The 26,052-nt window shown below is 52.2% G+C and overlaps 1 protein-coding gene and 1 pseudogene across 3 annotated transcripts; one reads left to right on the top strand and one right to left on the bottom strand.

The window, feature by feature from the left end:
* Window positions 1–2,833: 2,833 nt before the first annotated feature.
* Window positions 2,834–25,123, top strand: TLE2 (TLE family member 2, transcriptional corepressor). Of its 2 annotated transcripts, none has more exons than XM_081137029.1 (20): window positions 2,834–3,152; window positions 3,233–3,330; window positions 3,734–3,797; window positions 4,236–4,280; window positions 8,396–8,458; window positions 9,765–9,839; window positions 10,041–10,221; window positions 10,585–10,604; window positions 11,438–11,545; window positions 12,867–12,911; window positions 13,472–13,621; window positions 15,820–15,958; window positions 17,040–17,200; window positions 18,560–18,636; window positions 19,668–19,917; window positions 20,243–20,490; window positions 20,629–20,776; window positions 22,357–22,507; window positions 23,180–23,256; window positions 24,817–25,123. In XM_081137029.1, the coding sequence occupies exons 1-20, from the start codon at window positions 3,129–3,131 to the stop codon at window positions 24,922–24,924; spliced, it is 2,232 nt and encodes a 743-aa protein (XP_080993155.1). In that variant the 5' UTR covers window positions 2,834–3,128; the 3' UTR covers window positions 24,925–25,123. The 2 variants fall into 2 exon arrangements, with proteins under 2 accessions (XP_080993155.1, XP_080993154.1); XM_081137028.1 differs by having other exon boundaries at window positions 10,038–10,221.
* On the bottom strand, window positions 7,153–7,878 carry LOC308557059 (transmembrane and ubiquitin-like domain-containing protein 1 pseudogene; annotated as a pseudogene). The gene has a single exon. The product of its transcript is annotated as a transmembrane and ubiquitin-like domain-containing protein 1 pseudogene (transcript).
* Window positions 25,124–26,052: the final 929 nt, after the last annotated feature.

Genomic DNA, 26,052 nt, shown 5'->3' with positions numbered 1-26,052 from the left:
TCTCTCACCCCAAAGCCACCCTGGGAACCCTTTTGGCAAAGCCTGGGGCTGGGTCCTTTCTAGAGTCCCAGAATCTATCTTGAGGAGGTGGTTATAGAATAATTATCCACTTATCTACCAACTTTAGACAGTCTGTTTTCAATGTGTGTATGAAGGGGAAGATGCCTTTTGGAGATGCCTGGAGGAGGTGGGCTACGCCACGAAGGAATAGATTTTATTCAGGCAGAAAAAGATCTGAGGGAATTCCGAGGAAGAGATAAGCAAAGGCTTAGGTAGGAGAGAACAAAGATTAAGTAATCTGGCTGGAATGGCTGGAGCAGAGGGAGTGTTTAAAGTGGTGGAGGGAGGTGAAGCTATGCCAGGCCAGGAGGTGAAGGGCATCCAGGCTAGCCTAAAGATCTGGGAATTTGTCCCAAGGTCAATAGGAAGCCATGGGAGGGTGTAAGTGAAGGAGGGCCAGACTCAAAGGAAGGTGACAACAGTGAAGGCTGCTCTGAGCAAGGAGCTGGCTTGAGGTCCAATGGGAGAGTATGAAGGGCTGGTGCAGGCAGGAGGCTGTGGGGATGGGGAGCAGGATTGCATGGCAGGTGATGGGAAAAGAAGAGACTATGTTCTGTCTTAGGGGATCAGGATGGACTGTGGGGCTTAGCAGGTCTGGAGAACATGTTTGGTCTATAGACCTAGGGGGGGATCCAGGGGGAATGCCCAGTTGGTGGTTGGGTCTGAAGGTAGGCACCAGGGGTGGAGCTGGGGCTTGGAGCCATCCTCGTGAAAGTAATCAGGAGGACATAGAGGCAGGGGGAGGAAAGGACACCTGGAAAAGTTTTTAAATGAGGACTTCACAGACCCCCCGCCCCCAACCAGAAGCATTGTGGAATCCTGGAGCTCCCCTTTTCTTAGTATTTCCCAGTAGGTGTGGCCAGTGATTGTTGCCTTTAGCTACATCAGCTGTTTCTTCTCATCCCACAGCCTGTTCATTTATTGAGCATTTACTGTTTGCCAGTTCTGCAGGGACCAAGAGAGGCTTTATCACCACACAGCCTAGTAGTAGGGGGGGACAAATAATGACTAGAACAATCAAGAAAGAATCATGATCATGTCAAAAACAAAACAAACTCTGTTAGGACATAGAAAGAGAATAAGGTGCAGTGTTTGAAAATAACAGGTTAATGCAGCTTCAATGGGTGGCCAGCAGGGGCCTTTCTGAGGAGGTGACATTTGAGCTGAGGCCTGAATGATGAGAAACAAGGAAACAGTGTTCCAGGTAGAGGGAACAGTCAGTTCAAAGGCCCTGAGGCAGGACTGTGCCTGGTGAGTTGGAGGAATAGCAAGGAGGCTAGTGTGGCTGGAGCAGAGTGAATGAGTGTGAAAGTGAAGGGAGTTGGAATCAGGGAGGGGAAGACAGGGAGGAGGTTTGTGCCGGGCTTTGTGGGAAGAGGGAGGAATTTATATTTTATTTTGATGGCAATAGGGAGCCATGGAATACTTCCTTCAACACATACACATTCAGGATCTCTCTTTCCCTCCCCTTGCATGGCTTTCTGTCTATCCTTCAGGTCTCATCTCCAACATTAACCTCCTCAAAGAGGCCTCTCCCAAACATTCCAGATAACTAGGTTCTCTCTTGTCTACTTCTATCACTGCTCCCTAAACTTCCTTTGTGCACACAAATAATTCCATAATTACCAAGTTGTGATCTTATCCCTCGAACTCAGACAAGGCCACAATCTGTTCTTCACCCACCCTTGTATTCTTGGTGCCTGAAGGATGTCTGGTATATAGTAGATGCTCAATAAACTTGTCTGGAAAATGATACTTTTAAGTTTGATAAAGACTTTTGTATGCTTTCACTAATTCACCTACTAATATGGGTGCAGACATTACGTGGGGCAAGAGTTTTCCTCTGTTTTTGTACCCTTCTGAGCCCCACTGCCTAGAGCAGTGTCTGGTCTACAGTAGGCACTCAATACATGTTTATTGATTGACTTAATGAAAACCCCTGAGGTTTCATATATGCAAAATGGGAATAAGAATGGCCCACCTCCCAGGTGAGTGTGAGGGACACTCACTGGATGTCTGAGGTCTGGGCAGGGGTTGGGGGGTGGGGGGTGGAGCCCCTGTCCCCAGAGAGACCTCAGTCTGAAGGCAGAGATTCAGTTTCCATTCTCACTGGGATCTTCTAGGAGCCCGTAGTCTGAGAGGGGAGATAGCCCAGTCTGCTGTAGTGGCAATCAGAATGCCAGATCCCATCTCTGGGAATTTACTGTGGGCCAGGCCAGGCCAGGCCAGGGCTGTTCATGTACCATCTCATTTAAAAATAGCCCCTGCCTCTGCCATACTCAGAGAACACTGAAGCTCAGAGTGGGGGTGAGCCAGGATCTGCCCGCACCTCCTTCCCTCCTCTGGGCCTTGGCATGTGCCGTTGTCCCCTTTCCCCTGGGGGAAGGCTTCCCTGCCAGCACTTGGCAAGGCTGCTCCCCCCTGATCCTTAAGTCTTAGCTCACGTCCTCAGAAAGGCCATTTCTGACCACAAACAGCTCCCCTCCCCACCAAGCGACTCCCCTCCGTGGGCCACCAGGTATTTATTTGTTTCCTTGTTTTGCTCACTCGTGCTTTGCGGGAGGGAGAGGGGGGAGGTCCATGTTTGTGGGGCTGGACGCGAGTCTCAGTTTCCCCAGCCGGCGCTGGTGAGAGGGAGGGAGTGGGTTCGGGGGCCACGGCCTGAGGCTGGGAGAGCGCGAGGTGGGCGGCTGGCGGGCGGAGTGGGTGGGCCCCGGGGACGGCGGCGCCACCTTAAGGCGGCTCTGCCCGCGGCTCCCGGCCGAGCCCCGCCGGAGGGAGGCGGCTCTGATCGCCGCCCGCCGCCCGCGCCTCCGACACCCGGCCGCGGCTCGCCGACCTTCCGCGACCGCCGCCCCGCGCCCCTGCCCGGGGGAGTGAGCCTCGGCGCGCCTCTCAGTCCCCGCTACCCCTCGCGCTAGCTCGGGGGACGCAGGGGACTCCGGGGTCCCCTGCCCCACGCCGCCTCAGCCCCCGGCTTCTTTCTCCGGGCATCCCCCCCGCCGCCCCAGCCACTCCACCCCCCACATTGTCACACTCCGGCGCGAGGTCGCTCCCGGATCTGCAGGATGTACCCCCAGGGAAGGCACCCGGTAAGTGAGGTCCGGCGCTGAGGGGTTGGGGGTCCCAGGCGCCCGGGAACTCAGACCCTGACGCCCCCCCCTCCCCCCAGACCCCGCTTCAGTCCGGCCAGCCCTTCAAGTTCTCGATCTTGGAGATCTGCGACCGCATCAAAGAGGAATTTCAGTTCCTTCAGGCTCAGTACCACAGGTGAGGGGGGGCGGGGCGCCGCGCCTGGGGTGGGGGGGGACCCAGGAGATCACCTGCGAGCTCACCTGGGGGCCGGAGGAAAGAGGCGGGGCCTGCGAGGTGAAGGGGCGGGGACAGGCCAGGCGGGGCGTCCCCGGAGCCGGCAGGAGGGAGCCCCCCCAGGGGCGAGGGGAGGCCTTCCAGGTGGAAGCGCAGGTGAGGTGCATGGGGACGCTTGGTGCTGGGGCATTTAAGCCTCGGAAGCGGTGAGGAGCGACTGGGACGGGGTGAAGGGGGTGGTATAAGGAAGTGGGGAGGGCTGAGTGAAGCCCATTACTTTGAAACTGGCCCAGATGAGGTGTCTGTGGGTCTCTCTTGGGGGAGGCAGGGAGAGTGGGGGCCCCATGCCCTGTCTCCTTCCCAGCCTCAAGCTGGAATGTGAGAAGTTGGCCAGTGAGAAGACTGAAATGCAGCGACATTATGTCATGGTGAGGGGGTTAGCATGCCAGGGTGGGGGAGTGGGAAGCAAGGCTTGGGGTGTGAATTTGGATGCACTGTGCTATTCTGGGGTACACCCCTGGCCTTCTGGGGGCCTCATTTTCCCTTTCTGTAAGTGGGCTGGTTGGAATTCCAGGCTCTCCCTCCAGGGACCCTCACAGCTCTTAAGAACAATAAGACAAGGATAGTCCCCTGTTCTTTTGAGCATCTCTGAGGGGTGAGGATCTCTGAGCATCACCACCTGTCCCACCTCCTTGGAAAGAGTGAAGGGGGGCCCTGCTTCCCTCTAGGGGGTCCCATGGGGCTGGATGATCTCTGTCCTGCTGTGATCCCCCAGCCTGGGGGCTCCTGGAAGATCCAGAGTCACCCAGCACAGGGCTGGACATCCATTGGCACCGTGGACATTCCAACTGGCTTTTCTTTTGCAGTACTATGAGATGTCCTATGGGCTCAACGTTGAAATGCATAAGCAGGTAACTGTGTTGGAGATAAAGATGTTCAGTAGGGAGAGTGGGGGTCAGGAAGCTGTGAGAGGGGCCCAGCACTAGGGCATTCAGGGAACAGGGGTCTTAACCTGAAATCTCTGGGACCAGGGGGCAGATTTTAGCTTTGGGATAGAAAAATGATTCTGAACTTCTGGAGACATTGTCTAGCCTCTGGAGACATTATCTAGCAGAGATGGGAGCAGTAAGCAGAGCCAGGCATCCCTGTCAAGGAGGGCTCATAGCAGAGACCAGCAGCCAGGTCGGGGAGGCTGTGGAGGTGACTTCTGTCTTGGGAGGGGGCCAGATGGACAGTCTTGGAGGTCCCTTTCAGCCTGGAGAACTGAGGTTTGGAGATAGATCCTGAGGGTCTTAGATGACCCCAAACTTCTGTTGCTGTTTTGTTTTTTAATTTATTGATCATTTTTAGAGAGAGGGAGAGGGAAAAAGAGAGAAACATTGATGTATTGTTCCACTATGCATTCATTGGTTGCTTTTTTTAAAAAACAAAATGTTTTTATTCGTTTCAGAAAGGAAGGGAGAGGGAGAGATAGAAACATCAATGACGAGAGAATCATTAATCGACTGCCTCCTGCACGCCCCCTACTGGGGATCCAGCCTGCAGCCCAAGCATGTGCCTTGACCACTGGGAGTCAAACCCATAAGCTCTTGGGTCCATGGGTTGATGCTCAACCACTGAACCACGCCAGCCAGGCCATTGGTTGCTTCTTGTATGTGCCCTGACCCACAAATCTGGCATATTGGGACAGTGCTCTAACCAACTGAGTTACCTGGTCAGGGCCTCTGTTGCTGTTTTGAAGGATCTGAGATTGATTCTAGTGCTCTGAGGTTCTGAGACTCTCTTACACTTCTAAGAGTGATCTCAAGGTTCTGAGTTAGAACAGAAGGTTCTGAAATTGACTTCAGTTGTCTAAGATTAACCCTGAGATCCTGAGCCTGACCTCAAGGTTCTTTGATGGCTTCTAATAGGATGGAAACTCTGAGGTTGATAGAATCTTAGATTCTCTCCATCAGAATATTAGAATTAATGGGCAGAGCCTAGTGTTGGGTCTTCTGGGTAGGGGGGCTAGGACTTTAGGGTGCCTGGGGGTGCCTGCCTGGCATGCTTTTCCATCTCTGCTGGTTCTGGGGTGGGTGGGAGGGGAAGTGTCTTTCTGGAGCATGATGTGGTCTCAGGGGTGTATGAAATAGACCCCCTTATGGGGTGGTGGGAATGGGGTAGGACTCAGGCCTTGGGAGTCTGGTTCTGCCCTCCTGGTAGGAACACCCTCAACCCTGACACAGCACATAGTACCCCTGTAACCTAGACAGAGGTAAAGCACAGGCTGACTGAGCACACACTTGGATATGCCACAGCAACCCCCTTCCGCACCCACAAGGATTCCCCTCTGTTCAGCCTTAATGAGGCACCCCCAGCCCAGACCTTGTCTCAGATGAAGCCTACCAGCAAAGCCACTCTGTTTTCACTTTGCTCTATACTTCCGATACTAAGTGTGAGTTTTCTTCACACCAACCAATTCTCCAACTCTGACACCAGTGGGATGTCCTGCAGTTCAGCTCCATTCTGACACTCTCTGCCCAGAGTTAGTGCAGACCCCACAGTTTCAGGGCTCAGCCCCCTCTTCAGACACCAATTGCAAGTCTGGGCCACCAGTACCAATTCGCTATAAATTGGGGGGTTCCCACCACTTCTTCCATGGGTTCAATAATGCTAAAATGGCTCACAGAACTCAGGAGAGCTCTTATTTACTATTATCTGTTTATTATAAAGGTTATAACTCAGGAATAGCTAGATGGAAAGATGCATTGGGTACAGTATGGGGAAAGGGCTCAAAGCTTCCATGCCCTCCCCAGGGCACCACCCTCCCAGCACCTTCTCATGCTCACTCACCTGGAAGCTCTGTATACCCTGTATTTTAGAGTTTTTTCTTTTCAAAAACTTCAAAGTTGCCCTCGCCGGTTTGGCTCAGTGGTTAGACCATTGGCCCATGGACTGAAGGATCCTGGGTTTGATTCCGGCCAAGGGCATGTACCTCAGTTGCAGGCTCAATCCCCTGCCCTGGTCAGGGCAGGTGCAGGAGGCAACCAGTCGATGTGTCTCTCTCACATTGGTATTTCTCTCTCCCCCTTCCACTCTCTCTGAAAAGCAATGGAAAAAATATCCTTGGGTGAGGATATAAAATGAAACAAAACAAAAAAACACTTCAAAGTGTTTCCCTGGCTGGATCGGCTCAGTTGTTTGGAGCGTCATCCAGTACACTAAAAGGCGGCGGGTTCAGTCCCCAGTCAGGGCACTTATGGGAGGCAACCGATTGATGTTTCTCTCTCATCTCTGTCTCTCACAAATTGATTAACAACAACAACAACAAAAAAGCATATCCTTGGGTGAGGGAAAAAAACCCCACAGTTTTTAAATCTGTACATGTTCCAGGGAACCCCCTCCACCTCTCCCAGCTCAGTCCTTGGGTCCCCAAATCAGCCCAAGGAACTATTAGAGACTAGAGGTGGCTGGGTGCTCAGGCAGAACACTAAGCTGGGCCCAGGGGCAGGGCCCTGCTCTGCCCAGGGCCAAGAAAGTGACAGCAGCTGCCTGACCCTGGAGGAGGAGCCCACTGTCAGTGGGGACTGAGGGCCAGCAGCCCTGGGAGGTGGCTCAGAGCCATGGAGGTCACAGGGAGGGGCTGCCGCCTGCCCCTGGAGTGCTTTTCAGTGCACGGCTGGCTCCAGGGTAGTGGGAAGAGGCAGGCCAGAGAAGTGGGCCCGGGCAGACAGCAGCTCCCACCATGTTCTGGGGAGTGAGGTCCGGAGGGGCCAGCCACACTGCCAAGAGCCTGCGGATGCATTATGGGTGGCACATGGCAGAGGCCAGGAGGCTGAGGAGCAGGGTGAAGCCAACCAGACCCAGAGTGACAGTCAGGGGGGGAAGAAGGGTGGGTACTGGATCTGGCAGCAGCAGAAGCAGGGGCAGCAGGTTGCCTATTTCCAGCCTGTAGGGGCCTGGCTCTGACCCTGGGGTGGCAGCAGGGGTGTGGGGGACCAGCCTGTGGGGCACGTGGCAGTGGAGAACACAGTTGGGAGGGAGGCGAAGGCTGCCCAGGGTCTGGGTGTCGTCTCCCAGCAGTTGCCCATGGTAAATGAGATGTGCCTACTGCTCTCTCCCAGGAAACTGAGTCCTTTTCAGGGAGTCAGTGGTATCATGGGGCCAGGCCCTGGCCACCTGCTTAAAATCATTGAGGAATTTCAACAGTAGTACTAGGGACTCCTGGGGGGGAGTCCAGGGATGCTGGTGTTGCTTGGAGCCTTGTTCCAGGCTTTGGCTGGCTCTGCAGCCTGACCTCTGTGTCTCTGGCTGGGGGTCTTGGCTCCTGGGGCCTCCTCTCTCATGCTGTCAGTGACCACCATTGCTTTGCTGGACTGTGCTGGTGTTGGGGTCCCTGACACCTGAGGCAGCAGGTCAGCGCCCTCTGAGGTATGTGTTGAGACCCAGATGAGAGCCAGCATCAGAAGGCAGGCAAGCACCCCAAAAAGGACCATTCATCTCATCACCCACCCCTTCAACCAGGGCCATGGCAGCCGCCTTTCTCACTGCACTGAGTGCCCAGCTTGGCCAGCTCCATGGCAGACCCTCGGGTACTTCTGGGCCTGAAAGCACCCACTCCCCTGCCACCTAGAGGCCTCATTACAGAGGCATGATTGATCAGATCATTGGCCATTGGTCACTAACTCAATCCCAGTCTTTCTCCCCTCCCTGAAGGTCAGGGGATGGGGCTAAAAGTTGCAATCCTTTAATAAACTCAGGTGTGGTTGAAAGCAGCTTATAAATAACCAAAGATACTTTCCTTCACTGAGAAATCCCAAGGATTTTAGGAGCTTTATGCCAGGAACTGGGCACAAAGACAAATACGTATTTGTTAGATCTCATCACAGCATTCTTCTCCTGAGTGGTGGTGCACCGGGATCTCTACCTGGCTTCAGCCCCAGGTTGTAGACGACACCCAGAGGGACATGGGTTCAACCAGGGCTCAAACCTGGGACTCCCAGTGGAGGCTTCCCCTCCAAGCCCCCTCCCAATTGCTTCCTGCCAGGCCGAGATTGTGAAGCGCCTCAGTGGCATCTGTGCTCAGATTATCCCATTCCTGACTCAGGAGGTGAGTGGGCCTGGTGGGGGCAGGAGGAAAGCTGGAAGAAGAATGAAGGAGGGTGGGCAAGATTGGGTGCCGCAGGCAGTGGTTCTGCTGAGTGGCTTAGGGGCCTGAGCACTGGCTGGGGCATGGGCTTCAGGGATGGAGGGTGGGGGTGGCTGAGAGTGAGGAGTGGGGCTCAAGCCTTGCACCAGGCTGTCTGGGTCTGAATTCTGGCTGTGTGCTGTCGCCTTGGACAAGTTGCTTGTCCTCTCTGTGCCTCTGTTACAAAGTTTAGAAGAGCTGATGCATACAAGGTGTTGAGGATGATGCTGGGTGCTTAGTAAGCACCCAGTAAAAGTTAGCCCTTACATTACACTTAGTGAAATAGGCCAGACACAGAAGGACAAATACTGTGATTCCATTCATAGGAGGTCTCTAGAGGAGTCAAACTCATAGAGACAGAGAATGGTGGAAGTTGCACTGGCCACATTTCAAGCTCTCAGTTGCTACACATGGCCAGTGGCTTCTGTATCCAACAGGACAGATAGAGAAAATGTAATCATCACATCACAGAAAGTTCTACAGCACTGAGTGCTGAAGACAGCACAGCCACTGGCCACATCATGGATGAGACTTAAAACATAATGTTGGCCGAAGGAAGCCAGACACAAAAGAGAACATAGATATTGAGACATAAAATAGTTCCACATGACAAATTCAGGCAGATTTGGGAAGGCAGCTGTAGGTGGGAACACTATACAGAAAAGCAAGAGTTCTTGTGGGAAGGTGAGAAGGGGCTGGAAGAAAGGCATTACAACAGGCAGGCAGGGTGTATGGGGCCTCCTAGGGGCTGCCAGTTTGTATTTTCTGACCTGGGTGGTTGGTATATAGGTACTGATTTATACAGTGGTTCTTTACTGAGGATGATCCAGCCCCAGAGGACACTGGGCAATGTCTGGGGATATCTGTTACACTGGACGTGCTCCTGGTATTGAGTGGGTGAGGTCATGGATGTTGTTAGTATTCCACAGTGCCCAGGATGGCCCCACAAAGAGTGATCTGACTCCAATGTCAGAAGTGCCGAGGGGACCCCACTTTATAAGCTCTAATTTATAATTATTAGTTTTAACTGCACTTAAATGCTTTGTTTCTTTTTCTCTATTTCATGATTTAAAAAAAAAAAGAGACAGGAGAAATAGCAAGTGCCAGGGCATGGATGAGGGTGGGAGAAGAGAGCAGGCCCCAGAGGGTGGTGCCTGGGTAGGTGGGGTCTCCAAGCAGCCAGGGGGCTCTCCTGAACACCCCCTTTTTCATATCCCCTACCTGCCAGCATCAACAGCAGGTGCTACAGGCCATGGAGCGTGCCAAGCAGGTGACTGTGGGGGAGCTGAACAGCCTCATTGGGGTGAGTCATCCTGGCCCCTGCCCTGACCTGGGGAAACCCCACCCCAGGTCCCTGCACCACTAGGTGCTAAAGCTGGGGGTGTTGTGTGGGCAGCTGGCCTGGGTGGACCTTGTCCCCACTCTGCAGCCTCTTGGGCCAGGGGTATTACTGGGCACCCAAATCCCCGCCTGCCCCTGGCCCACCCCTCCTCCTCTCTAGCAGCAGCAGCTCCAGCCGCTGTCCCACCACGTCCCCCCTGTGCCCCTCACCCCTCGCCCATCTGGGCTGGTGGGAGGCAGTGCCACGGGGCTGCTGGCCCTGTCTGGAGCACTGGCTGCTCAGGCTCAGCTGGCCGCAGCTACCAAGGAGGACCGGGCAGGTGTGGAGGCTGAGGGGTCCAGAGGTAAGTGGACAGGGCAGGGTGGCATTGGCCAGGGGGTGTGATGGTTGGAGGGGAGGACTGGCAGACAACCCCGCCCAGAGTGCCAAACTCACATAAGTGTGAGGAAATGAGGGGGCTGAAGGGCCCCTTTACTTCCAACTGGCTATGTGTCCTTCGGCAAGTTCCTAACCTTTCCTGGGCATTTATCTGACTGGTATGGGGAAGGGATAATCCATTCCTTGCAAGGGTGTTGGAAGGAGAAGGGAGATTCTGAGCTGGGAAGAGGGCTGTATCAACCGTAGAGGGCTGTGCCACATCCGGCACCATGGGAGATGAAACCTTCATTCTTTTTCCTTCTCTCTCTCCTTTGCCCCAACCCACCAGTGGAGAGAGCCCCAAGCAGGGTAAGTTGAGGGGCACCCGGAGACTCGCTCTCTCATATAACATTTGCTTTGTATCCAAGTGGGGCTAAAGCTGCTTGTTCTGAGCTGATGGGCCACATCTAACCTTCACACTGTGTTGCCTGGGAGATGCCCATAGGCTAGTTTTATTTATTTAAAGTTTTAAATCTTGAGCTATTTTTGCCACTGAATAAATGAATGCATGCATGCCCATGATAGTGTTCTATCCACCTTGCCATTCATTAATTTAGCCATCACCCATTCGATATTATTATCTACAGGAGCACACTGCTCAATAGAAATTCTATGTGAGCGCTGTATGTAAATTTTTTATATGTTTTTATTGATTTCAGAGAGAGGAAGGGAAAGGGGGAGAGAAATAGAAACATCAACGATGAGAGAGAATCATGGATCGGCTGCCTCCTGCACGCCCCCTACTGGGGATCGAGCCTGCAACCCCAGGCCTGTGCCCTGACCAGGAACTGAACTGTGATCTCCTGGTTCCTGGGTTGATGCTTAAATGTATCCCAAATGTTTCAACTTCTAATCAACATAAAAATTATGAGCAAGATATTTTACATTCTTTTTTCTGAACTAGAACTCTTAAGATCCAAATGAATTTTGCACTCAAACTCATCTCAACTTGCATTAGTGCCCCCCAGGGGACACCGGGTGATGCCTGGGGACATTTGGAAGGTGTTATTTCCCAGATGGGATGCTTGAGGAACAGATCCTAATAACAGTGGCGGGGATGCTCATTCTTGGCTGAGCCAGAATGCCGTCTGGGGGACCAGGGCCCTGATCCTTCTTCCTGCCTGGCTCCTATCTCTCTGCAGAGTGCATCTCCCTCACCCCCGGAGAGTGTGGTGGAAGAGGAGCGACCAGGTGGCCTGAGTGGCAACGGGAAGCAGCAAGCTGAGGAAAAAGATCTGTCAGGACCTTATGTGAGTGGGAGCAAGAGAAGAACTGGTGTGGGCACGCAAGGCCTTGACCTGCCCCGAACCTCACCCCTTGGAGCCTTCCAGAGCCCAGCTCTGTCTATGAGCCTCACTACAGAGCCTTCTGTAACTCCCCATTGCTCATGGAGCACTGGCCAATCAGAAGAGATCCTGTGTGGCCAGGCTTAATTCTTTAGTCACTTAAGTCCCTCTAGCCTCTGGACCATGTACTGCTTTCCTCCTTCCTAGCTTTTGCTCCAGCTGTTCCCTCCCCTTAGGACCCCTTTCCCTCTGCCTCTCAGAAACCAGTTTCTCCGTCAAGGCACAAAAACACTGCTCTCTCCTGCAGGAAGCTGTTCCTGACTCCCTCCCTGGAGGGCTGGGACCTCCTTTCTCATTGTCAGAGTGATTGCTGCTCCTGTAGTTTCAAACTCTAGTGCACCAGGGGTCATGCTGAAAGTGAGGCTTGGGATGGTGGCCAGCTGGGGGCATTTGTCCCATCTAGAATGTCCTAGCTGACTACTGAACCCAGTGTTGGCCAATCTTGCTGTTTCTCAGAAAAACCTTTAATCTTTAAAAATATTTTTTTTATTAAACATAATGGCTTGTTTTATAAATGTCAGCAACCCAAATTTTGTTTTAAAGAAGAAAACTGGGAATGAGGAGGTCAAAGAAAACCCACCCACTGGGCAGATGTGGCCTTCAGGGTGCAACCTTTGGTCTTCTCTTGTTTACAGCCAAACCAGAGGGCAGCCCAACATGTGTTTCTCCTGAGGGCAATGGGGAGCCATAGAAAGGTGTAGCACAGATGTGAGAATAGGTCTTAGGAACATCTCTCTGGGACTAGCTTGGAGAGCTACCTGGAAGGGACAAGGCTGCAGGTCAGGAGACCAAGGAGGGGATAAGGTCTGTGCTGGGGCCATGGGGATGGGGGGGCGCAGATGAATGGGTGAGAAGGAGATATTAACGGCTCCTGGTCTCTGGCTTTCCCCCACTGCACAGAGGAGGAAACTGAGGTCCAGGGAGGGCTGGGAGGTGCTCAGGACCACACAGCAAGCCTTGGGCACTCAGCACTATCTGCCTCATTCTTCTCCAGGAGGGACCCACTCCCTTCACTCCCTATCCTCCACCTCCCCACCCCCAAACCCTCCCTTGCACTGGGCAAATGCATCTTTACTTCTGAACCAAGCAAGCGGGCTCTTGTAGCCCCAGAATTCCTATCCAGTCCAGTGCCTGCTGGATGTATGCTCCACCTCCTGAGTAGATGTAAGGGGGTGTAGAGGCAGGGGCTTGGCCAGGGTGAGCTCTCTCCCCCATGTTCCCCCAGGAGAGCGACGAGGACAAGAGTGATTATAACCTGGTGGTGGATGAGGTGAGTTGAGATCCAACCTCCTTGACTCCAGGACTCAGAGGCAGGGAACTACGTCTGGACACAGAGCAAGTGGTGGGTTTTCTGGAGTGTGGGGGGGCCCAGAGGGAATGGGGTTACTATTCTCCTCTCTGTGGGATGGCTGGGGCCAGGGGAAGTAGGGGTTATCAGACACTTCAGATTGACATCTTCTGTGGGTAAACAACACTGTGGGTAAACTGAGGTCCAGGGCACACTGGAGATGGGTGGCAGAAGTGGCTTCAAGCCCTGGCTCACTATGTGCCTTTGGAGGAGTGACTCCCCTTTCCCTGCCTTCTTCTTTCCCCAGTGGGGAAAAACAAAACCAAGCCTTTATAAGTTATTGCTGTTTGTGCTTATAGAGTAGGTTCCATCATTAAACCTATTTTACAGATGAGTAAACTGAGGCACAGGGAGATTTCATAATCCTCCCAAGGTGGGTTGCAGGTGTCCTGTCTAGAGGTTGGGGTGGGGCTTGGGAGGGGTATAGAGAGGAACTTTTTTTTCACCCACTTCATACCCACTCAACATCACCTCAAACCCAGGACCAACCCTCAGAGCCCCCCAGCCCAACTACCACGCCATGTGGAAAGGCACCCATCTGCGTCCCTGCCCATCGGGACCTTGTGGAAAGTCCAGCCTCCTTGGCCTCCAGCCTCAGCTCACCACTCCCCAGAGCCAAGGAGATCGTCCTGGTAAGGAGTAGGGGAGGCTTTGAAATTCACTTTGTTCACCCTGGGGGCCTGGAAACAGATACTACCCATTTGACACGGGACGATGAAAAATTGGCCAGACTGGTGTGGTCCAGCATTCCCTTCCAGATTATTTGGACACCTTCCTAAAACCCACTCTACTGTACCTAAATAAATATTAAAAGGCAACTTTGTAAGTAAACTTTGTAAATACATATTAAAAGGCAACTCACCATCTTATGGGAAGTCAAGTATCTCTTGCAATAAACAGGAAATCCCTTGAAAAGAAACAGTGAAACTGTAGAATGGGCCACTCCCAAGGCAGACTTCAGCCCTGCAAGTGTTAAGGCCTTTGAGAAGCATTGAAGACAGACCAGCCCCGACCTGAGATGCTGTCCCTACCAGGAACCAGGATTCATATCAGAACAACTTTCTCCTTGCCTCTCCCTAGGTTTTTTGTTGTGTTTTTTTTTAAAATTTTGTGTTAAATATGTTTTTATTGATTTCAGAGAGAGGAAGGGAGGGGGAGAGAGAGATAGAAACATTAATGATGGAGAGCCATTGATTGGCTGCCTCCTGTACGCCCCTTACTCAAAACCTGGCATGTGCCCTGACCGGGAATGGAACCGTGACCTCCTGGTTCACAGGTCAACTTTGAACCACAGACCACGCCAACCAGGCTCTCCCCAGGTATAATGACAGCTATAGAGACCACCAAAGATTGCACCCCGCCCCCCCAGAGGAAATTTTAAGAGAAATTTTTATTTATTGATTTTGAGAGAGAGAGAGAATCATCAATTTGTTGTTCCACTTATTTATGCATTCATTGGTTGATTCGTGTATGTGCCCTGACCAGGGATTGAACCCGCAACCTTGGTGTATGGGGAAGCTGTTCTAACCAACTTAGCTACCCTGCCAGGACACCCCTGGGGGAATTCTTAATTCATCTCTATTTGCTCCCCTCCCGCCCCCCCAAATCACCACTAGACCCTTTCCCTTAACCTATTCGGGAGATTGGTTCAGTTTCTAGGCTTACCCTCCCAGGAGGTTGCTATGGCAACCATCAAGGTTGGGGCACACTTTGCTTCTCCCGTCCTCCTCTCAGCCTGAGGCCAGAGAGGGAGAGGGGCAGCTCTGTTCTTATGGTGAAGCCCCCTGTCCATTCCTTCCCGAGGGTGTGTGAGTGTGGCTGTCACAATACTTGTCATTTTGTGATGGAAAAGATAAGATGTAACCGACACAAGACAAAGATGTGAAGTCTCTCTTTTTTTAAAAAATATATTTTTTAGTGGTTTCAGAGAGAGAGGAAGGGAGAGAGAGAGAGAAACATCAATGATGAGTCATTGATCAGCTGCCTCTTACACCCCCCTGCTGGGATCGAGCCAACAACTTGAGCATGTGCCCTGACTGGGAATCGAACCTCGATCTCCCGCATCATAGGTCATTGCCGAGCCACGCCAGCCGGGCAAAGATGTGAAGCCTCTTAAAAGGCAAAGTTGATAATGGCAGAAAGCAGAGACAGCACAGCATGCTCCTCTGTGGAGGTCGGGCTCCCCACTTCTCCAGTGTCCCATGGGGAGGAACAGCTGTGGGGAACATCTTCCTCCCCATGGGAAGAAGGAAAAGCCGACCAGCACCAGGGGCTGTTCCTTCATCTAGGAGAATGCTGTGTGGCCTCCAGTGTCATGAGCCCATCCCAGAGTCCCATTCCTTGTCCCCAAGGGATCTGACAGCCTCCAACTTTGTCTATCACCGCCTCCTGTGATCCCCCACTTCCTGTAGGGTGTGCCCTTGCTGTGGGCCGACCCTGCACCATTCTGTTTACACGAGTGTTCCTGACCATGTATCCACACTGCATATGTTATCATGTGAATGCACAGTTCTCGCCATACATTTGTGTGTTGGTTCCCATCACCATGCGTGTATGTACATTCGCCCAGGTGCCTACCTGGCATTCCAATGTGTGCAGACACTCACGTGTCCCCTGTGCCTAGGGGATCAGCTGTGGGGCCCATTTTCCTAGTGTGTACATGTCTGAAAGTGTCTGAAATCACAGAGGTGCACTGCCATGTGTAGCCACCTCCCACGAGCCCAGGCCTACCACGTCTTCCTGCTCCCTTTTCCCATCCACTTCTGACCAGATCCTTGGCCTGCAGGTCACCAGGTGCCTGGTGGTGTTCAGTCCTGCCTTTTCTCTCCAGAATGACCTTCCCACCAGCACTCCTGCCTCCAAGTCCTGTGACTCCTCCCCACCCCAGGATGCGTCCACCCCTGGGCCCAGCTCGGCCAGTCACCTCCGCCAACTCTCTGCCAAGCCAACACCTTCCACGGACAGTATTGGTGAGCACCCACTGGTGCCTGTCAGAGCAGATATCCTCTTGGGGGGCGAGGGAGGGTTCTAGAAAGTGGCAGAGGGTGAGGGAAGTGATTTGGATTCGAGCCCTAGCATTGCCTTGGTCCTTTTCATGACTCTGAGTAGGACACTGCCTCACTGTGGGCCTTGGTTTTCTCTTTGTCTTGGCTTGACAGGTGGTCAAACTGAGGCCCAGAGAAGTGAAGTGACTTACTCAGGGGCTTCAGCCTAGTGCACTGGAAAGACAAGCTTTAGAGTCAGACAGGCTTGGGTTTGAGGCCAGCCTTGGACACTTGCCAGCTGGGGAAGGGACCCAACCTCTCTGAGCCTCAGATTCCTTATTAGTAATATGGGAATGATAGTGGGGGTTTTTCTGTCTTATGGCCAGGCCCTGTGCTGGTTTCGGGGTCCCAGAAAGAAGTCAGCCCTGGAACTTGCCCTCAAGGAGCTCCCAGATGTTGGAGAGGAGACCCAAACCCCAAAACTTCCAGCCCTGTGTGATTATGGCTGGAATAGGAGGGACCTAAAACAGGCAAAGTTGGGGGCTGAGGGTGGATTGGAGAGGTTCAAGGATGTTCCTGAGATGTTCTTAGACATTGAGTCTTGGGGTGTTTTTTAAAAAAATATATCTTTATTGATTTCAGGGAGAGGAAGAGAGAGATAGAAGCATCAATGATGAGAGAGTCATCATTGATTGGCTGCCTCCTGCACGCCCCTGACTGGGGATCGAGCCCGCAACCCGGGCATGTGCCCTGACCGGGAACCAAACCTCAATCTCCTGGATCCTAGGTCAATGCTCAGCCGCTGAGCCACGCCTGGCTCGGCTGAGTTTAGGTTTTGAAAGATGGGTAGAAGTTCAGAAACTGAAGAAGGAAAAGGAAAGGCATGTCAGCCAGAGGGAACATTTGTAAATGTCTGGAGATATGACAGGGTACAGTGAATGCTGAATCAGAGCATGGGAGCCCTGAATGACAGGGAGCCCAGAGCTGGCACCCTGACCCCAAGGCAGTGGGAGGCAGGTCTGAGTCCAGGGTGTCTAAAGACCTGTCTTTGTCTCTTCTCACTCAGCCCTGAGGAGCCCTCTGACCCTGTCCAGTCCCTTCACTGCATCCTTCAGCCTGGGCTCCCACAGTGCACTTAATGGGGACCTTTCTGTGCCCAGCTCCTATGTTAGCCTTCACCTGTCCCCCCAGGTCAGCGGCTCTGTGGTGTATGGACGCTCCCCCATGGTGAGTTCTCAGTGTGGGAGATGCCAGGAGATGTCAGCAGGGCCCAAGAGCTGGAGGCTGGGAGGAAAAAAATCAGTTAAATAAAGGAAAACAAGGGGTTGGGGGAAAGGAGGGGAGTCCTGACTTGGCAAATGCACGTGAAAGATAATCTGAGGGTTTAGTAGTTCCACAAGCATAACACAAATCAGTACCTGTGACTGTGGACAAAGCAACTGTGATTATGCTACATTAAGAGGAACAGAGAGCCCCAGCCGTGAGAGGTGAGGGTCCCATTCAGCCTCCTGGCAGGTGCTGTCATTTGTTAGCCTTGATTTTTAAGGGACAGTGACAATTCTGGTAGATTGCAGAGGGAGAACTAGTCTAGGGAGGGAATTGGAAGTGATATTCCATGAAGAGGAGTTGAAGGAATGAGATGCCTGAGCTGCGGTGGAGGGATCACACAGGGTCTGCCTGGGCCCTAGAAGGCAGTACTGGGATAGATGGCTGGTAAAGTGAGCCATCCCAAAGTGGATCAAGATGCCTCCAGAGGGAATAAAATGCCTGTCACTGGAGATACCCAGGCCAGAGGCTGGGTGGGCACTTGCAAGAGATGCCATAGAAAAAAACTCCGGAAAAGTTTTCTGTAAGGGGCCAGATAGTAAATATTTTTGGCTTTGCAGATCATTGGTCTCTGTCACAACTACTCAACTCTGCCTTTATATAGCTCAGAAGTCACCGTGGACAACATATAAATGAATGAATGTGGCTGTGTGCCAATAAAACTTTCTTTATAAAAGCAAGCAGGGCCCTGGCTGGTTTGATGCAGTGGCTAGAGCGTCCGCTCGTGGACTAAAGGGTCCCAGGTTCAATTCTGGCCAAGGGCACATACCTCGGCTGCAGGCTCAATCCCTGGCCCTGGTCAGTGTGCAAGCGGGAGGCAACCAATCGATGTGTGTCTCTCACATCGATGTCTCTCTCTCTCTCCCTCTCTGTCTATCTCTCTTCCTTCTACTTTCTCTGAAAAGCAATGGGAAAATATCCTTGGGTGAGGGTTAAAAAAACACACCAAAAAACAAGCAAGGGGCTGTAGTTTGCAGACTCCTGTTCTAGGCATTGAACGGAAGATTCTTCAGGACCCTTCCAACTCTGAGGCTCTAGGATTCCCTGGACAGAGATCTAGGAGTTCCCTCATGTGAAAGCCTCTGTTCTCCCATCTATAGTATGAGAAAGGAGCGGGCATCTGTGATTTCCTGGGGAGGGGCTCATAAACACACTGGGGGGTGTCTGATAAACAGACGGATAGGGTGAGGGGAGCATGGGGGAGGGCATATGTGAGTTTGAATCACCTGCCCTGTGACACTCCCTTTGGCATTTTGACAGATGGCGTTTGAATCTCATCCACATCTCCGAGGATCATCCATCTCTTCCTCCTTGCCCAGCATCCCTGGGGGAAAGCCGTAAGTACCAGGGTGGGCTCCCTGTTTCCTCCAAGGGCCTTCCATGGTGGGGTGGGGGTTGGGGTTCCTTGATGCCTTTCCAGAAAGTTTCTTCTGTAAGAAAATGAGAGCTCCCACCTCCTTAGGTCTACCCAATCTCTTCTCCCTGGAGAGAGAGGTAGGTAACCAGCAAAGTTTAGGGCAGTGGTTCTCAACAGGAGTACATCGTTCCCCTGCTTCAGGACATTTGATGATATCTGGTGATATGTTTATCACAACCAAATGCTTTCAGCCTCTAGTGAGTGGGGGCCAGGGATGCTGCTCAATACCCATAGTGCCCAGGATGTCCCCCATAGAGAATGACCTGGCTCATATCCATAGACCTTTCTGCCATGGGAATGGAATGTTTTTGTTTGTTTTTTAGAATATATCTTTATTGATTTCAGAGAGAGGAAGGGAGAGGGAGAGAGATAGAAACATCAAGGATGAGAGAGTCATTGATTGGCTGCCTCCTGCACACCCCCCACTGGGGATCGAGCCCGAAACCTGGGCATGTGCCCTGACCAGGAATCAAACTGGGATCTCCTGGATCATAGGTTGATGCTCAACTGCTGAGCCACATTGGCCAGGCCATGGGAATGTTCTATGCCTGCTGCTGTCCAATCTGATTGCCATCAGCTACCTGTGGTTTTGAACGCTTAAAATGTGGCCAGTGCATACATGGTACTGAAAATTTAAATTTATTTAAATTTAACTTGCCACATGTGGCTGGTGGCCACTATTGGACAGCATTCTCTGGAACTCAAGGCATCTTCGTGGACTAAGTGCTTGTTGACCATGCACCAGGCCACCTCCTGGACCCCTTTCTCTTTTGTACCACACCGACTGTCCCACATCCCCTTTGATCATGTGGTTCCCTTCCCTAAACCCAGGGGGTAGGGAGGTGGGGGGCACCTAGGACCCCTTACTGCCTTAGGGGGAGAGGGTGTGGAGGCTCCCCTATGCCCTCTGGGGTGCTCCCACCCTGCGCATCATGCCCACCTCCTGTCCAGGGCCTACTCCTTCCATGTGTCTGCGGATGGGCAGATGCAGCCTGTGCCCTTCCCATCGGACGCGCTGGTGGGTGCCGGCATCCCTCGGCACGCTCGGCAGCTGCACACACTGGCACATGGCGAGGTGGTCTGCGCGGTCACCATCAGCGGCTCCACGCAGCACGTGTACACGGGAGGCAAGGGCTGTGTGAAGGTGTGGGATGTGGGCCAGCCTGGCGCCAAGACACCAGTGGCCCAGCTGGACTGCCTGGTGAGGCGGGGCGGGGCTTGCGGCCAGCTGCCACAGCGTGGCGTTTATGTACCAATGAAGGGGGTGGTGCTTACAGGCCAAGCTGGGGCAGGGATTCTCAGTCAGTGGGGTGGAGTTTATAGGCAAACCAGGGGCGGGGCTTGAAATCCAACGGGGCGAGGCTTATAGGCCAGTGGGGTTGGAGCTTACAGCCCAAGAGTGGGATTTATAAGCCAACCTGGGGCAGGACTTCCAGGCTAACAAGGGGTGGGGTGCAGCTTCTTCAGCTGGGCTCTTGGAGACAAGATTGGGGGTCAACCCTACGCCCTTGTTTCTCTCCTCCCAGAACCGGGACAATTACATTCGTTCCTGCAAGCTGCTGCCAGATGGCCGGAGCCTTATTGTGGGCGGTGAGGCCAGTACCTTGTCCATTTGGGATCTGGCAGCGCCCACCCCCCGCATCAAGGCCGAGCTGACCTCCTCAGCCCCAGCCTGTTACGCCCTGGCGGTTAGCCCCGACGCCAAGGTCTGCTTTTCCTGCTGCAGTGATGGCAACATCGTGGTCTGGGACCTGCAGAACCAGACTATGGTCAGGTGGGTGGCGGGTATCCTGAGACCTTGGACAAGCCCCTGCCTCCTTCCCTGTTGTACTGTGGGGGCAGAGGAGTGGCCTTGGAGGATACTGGCATAGCACCAATTCCAGGATGGATGCCCAGGCTCTTCTCCCTCCAGGCAGTTCCAGGGGCACACGGATGGTGCCAGCTGTATTGACATTTCTGACTATGGCACTCGGCTCTGGACAGGCGGCCTGGACAACACTGTGCGTTGCTGGGACCTGCGGGAGGGCCGCCAGCTGCAGCAGCATGACTTCAGCTCCCAGGTGCCCAGTGGGAGGGGGGTAGAAGCTCCAGGAATCTGGCCTCCCTTCCTGTTCCCCTGAGGCACCCACTTCCAGATGCCGGGCAGGACCAAATACCTGCTATCTGTGTCCATTTTTCGTGTCCTTCAGATACAGGCCTTTTATTCTCCAAAGACAGACACAGGGAACCAAAAGGAGCTGATTCATATTACGCTGTTGAGCTAAGACCCTCAGATCATCTTCCCAGATGCTCTTGCCAAGCCATTCCCCCATTCTTTTCTCTCCTTTTATAGCTGGTTTCTCCAACCAAACTTCAACCTTTGAACTTACTGAGGGTTTCTGACCCCCCCCCCCCAGGACTCCCCATGGGGAGCTGCTGACCTGAGGAGAGATGTAGAAGTTAACATAAGAGCTAGACACAGAGAGGTCTCTGTTGAGGGCCCTGTGGGAATCCAGGCTGAAGGATGTGGTGAAGGAGCTGGACAGAATTAGGGGGCTTCTCAGGGCTAAGTAGAGTCAATGATAGGTCTTCAGATACCCTGGACCCAAATCCTGTCTCCTACTGCTTTGGGGGCAGGGTGAAAGCTCCTTGGCTTGTCATTTAAGGCTTCCTTTCTCTAGTCTTAAACACACCATTCCCTGTGACATCTCTAGTCCTCCCTACTTATTGTTCCCTCTGGCTGACATGCCTTTCCTGTCCTTTCTCCAACTGGTAAACTCCTACTCATCCTTCAAAACCCATCAAATTTGCTCTCCCTCCTTGAAGCCCCCAACTCTTTCTATTCCGTGACTCTTTTTGTTCTACCTTCTCTTCTCTTTAGCTTGAATGTCTTCTTGGTAGGGAAATCAGGGGTGCAGGTGGATATAGTTGTCCATCCTCTATCTCCAAAACTTAGATGTATACATATCAGGGGATTCCATGGTGAGTATCTCCCATCCCACCTGGGCATCTGTCTCTCTATACAGGAACATTGTATATGGTCAGGAGAGAACATGTGAAACCTTCTCGTCTTCCCTCTGCTATATATTTATTGTCCTTTCCACACATGTCTTACTTGGCAGTAAGACTTTGCTAGGTTTAGGGTGGAAGAGGGCCTTATTCCTCTCTGTGCCTTGTGTGGGGTGGGACACAGAATGATGAGGCCACCAAGTCATTTCAAATCAAAGTAAAAGCTGGTGTTGGCACATAGGGAAAGTTCCAAGCTGGGAGTAGGAAGGCCTGGTCCTTCACAGACTAGCTGGACTTGCTGCGTGACTTTGAGCCAGACTTGGCCTCAGCTTCCCTTCCACCATCTGCTCAAGGGGAGCGACTGTCCTCTCCCAGCTTCACCCACCACCCCCTCTTTTCCTCCCTCCCAGAGCTGTTGTGCGTTCAAAGCAGATAATGGATGTGAGGCCCCGGGGTTCTGTGTAATGCTGATTAATATTAATGATTTGACATGCAGTTGCCTGCTGCTTCCAGGCCCTGGGCCAGCTGCCTCTCCATGCAGGGGCCACTGTGGGAGAGCGTTGGACTTCTCCCCTCCCCCAACCCCCTTCTTCTGGGCATCTCCCTCCATCCCAAGGGGTTTTGACCCCACCTCTTCCCTCTTCACCCCCAGATTTTTTCCCTGGGCCACTGCCCCAACCAGGACTGGCTGGCCGTTGGCATGGAGAGCAGTAATGTTGAGATCTTGCACGTCCGCAAGCCGGAGAAATACCAGCTGCACCTTCATGAGAGCTGTGTGCTGTCCCTGAAATTTGCTTCCTGCGGTGTGTCTGTCTGGGACTGGGGTGGGACTCCAGGGCATTGGGCCAGGGTTGCCAAAATACAAAACGACACCCCCCACATCAACAAAACAAAACAAAACAGTTATATTTGAATCTTAGATCAACAACAAATCATTTGTTAGGGTAAGAATGTCCCAAATAATGCATGGGACATACTTATACTAAAAAGCAATTAATCTTTTTTGTACAAATAGATCCCAAATATTGCATGGGCTTTACTTATGCTAAAAAAACAATCTTTTTTCTTCTTCTTTTTTTTAGTATAAGTATGTCCTAAATATGGCCTGGAACGTACATGTACTAAAAAAAGAAGAGGAAGAGGAAGAAATACTCGGAACCCTCTGTACTAAAGATACCTATGGTTCCTTGAGATTCACATGGGACTGGGCACTGTGCATTTTATCTGGCCAGCCCTCTCCTGGGGGCACCCCCTTCTTGAAGATCAGGTGGAGCCCTGGGGCCTTGACTTTACCTTCTGAAAAATGGAAGGATCAAGCCTCAGTTCCCTAAGGGGGCTTGTGTCCCCCAAATGAGGGCAGAGGTGCCCTAAAGGGAGAGGCCAGACCTGTCTGTCCCACCTCTGCCAGCAGCCCACAACCCCAGGCTTTCTTTAGTCCCCCTCTCCTCCAACCCTACCTGCTCTCTTTCCCCCAGGTCGGTGGTTCGTGAGCACCGGGAAGGACAACCTGCTCAATGCCTGGAGGACACCGTATGGTGCCAGCATTTTCCAGGTGTGTGGCAGTCTGGAGCCCTGCCCCTGGCAGGATGCCATGTGCCCAGGGCCCCAGGGTGGTTACACTGGTGGTGAAACAGGAGCCTCTCCTAGGGTCCTCCAAGGCTCTCATCTGCCGGTAGCTACTAAAGCTGAGTTGGCACATGGGTGCACAGCCTGTTTGCCTTTTAATTGTGGTAAAATATAACAAAATTTGCCATCTTAACCATTTTTAAGTGCACAGTTCAGTGGCATTAAGTATTTTCACACTGCTGTGCAACCATCGATCTCCAGAACTTTCTCATCTTCCCAAACTGACATTCTATTCCCATTAAACACTAACAACCCCTTTCACTGCCCTAGTTTCCCCTCCCTCCCCCCACCATCTATTCCTTCTTTCTCTATGAATCTGACTCCTTTAGGGACTTCCTATGAGTGGAATCACACAGTATTTAACCTTTTGTGTCTGGCTTATTTCACTGAGCACAGTGTCCTCAAGGTTTATCTGCTTTGTAGCAGGTGTCTAATTTCCTTTTTAAGGCTGTGTGGATGGTCCACACTTTGTCCATTCATCTGTTGATGGACACTTGGTTGTTTTCACCTTTTGGTGATTTTGAATCATGTTGCTGTGAACATTCATATACTGTACCTGTTTTTGTGTAGATACATTTTCATTTCTTCTGGGCATATACCTAAGAGTGGAACTGCTTATAATTTAATCTTTGTTGGAATTACCAGACTGTTTTCCATATTTTCCATTCCCATCAGCAGCATAGGAGTGTTCAAAATTCTCCCCCATCGTCAGCGACACTTGTTATTGTGTCTTTTTTTTTAAACTCTCACCTGAGGACATGCTTGGGAGGGGGGAGGGAGGGAGAGAAACACTGCTCAGTGGATCCTCAGTACACCCCCCAACTGAGATCCAAACCGGGAATCTGACTGGCAGCCTTTCAGTGCAGCAGACGACACTCAACCAGCTGAGCCACTCCAGCTAAGGCTATTGTGCCTTTTGTATTATGGCCATCTTAGTGGGTGTGGAGTGGTTTTTACATTTTTAAAGGATTGTAAAAGAATATGTGAGATTGATTTATTTAGCCTCTGGACTTAATGGCTAATGACTTATTTCGACTTTAGGCAAAGCCTGAAAATTTACTGTTGTGTCCTTAACAGAAAGTCTGTCGAGCCCTGCTGTAGGTCATCATGCCCTAAGCTTAGCCCTCCGCTGTGCTGTGGGTCTCCTGGTGCACATTCTGAGTTTCCTGGGGAAGGGTGTTACGCTTCCATCTCTCTTCGTGTCCAGATAAGAGGTCCCGCGCTTCCCAAGAGCATCATCACCTGTCCAGAAAGGAACTTTCTCTGGAACATGTGTTGCCTCCTTGTTCCTGGCTCCCACTCTGGGTTCTTCTATCTTGAGTCCTGTGTTGGCCCCACCTTGACTATAGGCTCATCCTTAGGGGCCAGCAGTGGCCCTAGTCACCTTGCTTCTTCCCTCTGAACATCATGCAGGTGGTTAGGAGCTTGCACCAGCCTGTGCCAGCGCCAGCCACCCCTTACCTGCCTTCTCTCCTTCCTTCTACAGTCCAAGGAATCATCCTCCGTGCTGAGCTGTGACATCTCCGGGAATAACAAGTACATTGTGACGGGCTCAGGGGACAAGAAGGCCACTGTGTATGAGGTGGTCTACTGAGAGAACCCCCCTCCTGTACCCCTGGCCCTACTCCTGTGGGAAGGGCTTGCAAAACAGAGACCCCAACACCCCCCTCTCTAGTTGTACCTGTGGGAGCCAAATCTCATCTGCTCTCTGGCCAACCCTCTCACATCTTTCCCTGCTGGATGTGGGGCCAGTTGGGCAGAGGGACTTTGGGGAAATAAATGTATTTATCACAATTGCTTTCTGTCTTGGACTGGGGAACTGGGCTCCACTGGGCAGTGTTGCTTTTCTTGGGCAACTATTATTGAAGGAAGGTCAGTTGTGGCTTAAGTCTTCCATGTAACAAATAGCCCCTGGGTCCCAGTGGCTGAATACAATAGACATTTATTTCTTAGGCAAGCCCATGTGGCATGTGGGACTTGACTTCAGGTAGACACTCAGGGCTCTAAGCTAGTGGAGGTTTCATCACCTCAATATGTAACTTCAGGGTCCAACATAGCAGGAAGATGGGTCATACATGGCTTTTAAATCTCTGGTCCAAGTTTCACGTATCACTTTTAGTGCCAAGCTCTTTGGACAAAATCATCCCAAGACATTGCCCATTTACAAAGGGTTGAGGTTTATAGTGGAGCATGTGGCTATTTGGGGTACAGTCATGTTTCCTTTGAGACCCAGAGATAACTCCTAAGTGCCTGGCACACAATGCCTGGCCCACTGTCATCACAGCAAAAGTCCCAGTCTCAGAGGAGGTGGCAGCTAAGCCAAGAGCTAAAGGAAGAGAAACAGTGGTTCAGAAGGGTCACAAAGACAAAGGGAACAGCATGTGCAAAGACTCTGAGGTAAGGAGCTTGGCCTGGTGAAAACCAGGAGGGCAGGGGTAGGGTTCCTCCTCAGCTATAAGGGGAGATAGGTCTCCAGATCAGGCTTAAGCAGAGAAAGCCACTGAAGTAGGAGCCAGAGGAGGGCAGGGCTGGTAGGGCTGGTGACACAATTAGATCTGGGTTCTGGAAGTTCCCGTGGACTGGAAGGACAGGTGAGCAAATGGTGATATCGGAGTCCTACTGAGAGGGTGAGAAGCTCTGGTCTGGCCAGACAGGGTGTCTTGCAGAGGACCGAGAACCCCATCCCTGGAATTGTGAAGGAAGTCACAGAAAAATTTTTCTC

Source organism: Miniopterus schreibersii (genome assembly GCF_964146895.1).
Source record: "Miniopterus schreibersii genome assembly, chromosome: 4".
Lineage (NCBI taxonomy): Eukaryota > Metazoa > Chordata > Mammalia > Chiroptera > Miniopteridae > Miniopterus > Miniopterus schreibersii.
The sequence above is the reverse complement of the archived record's forward strand: the minus strand, read 5'-3'. Positions and strand labels throughout refer to the sequence as shown.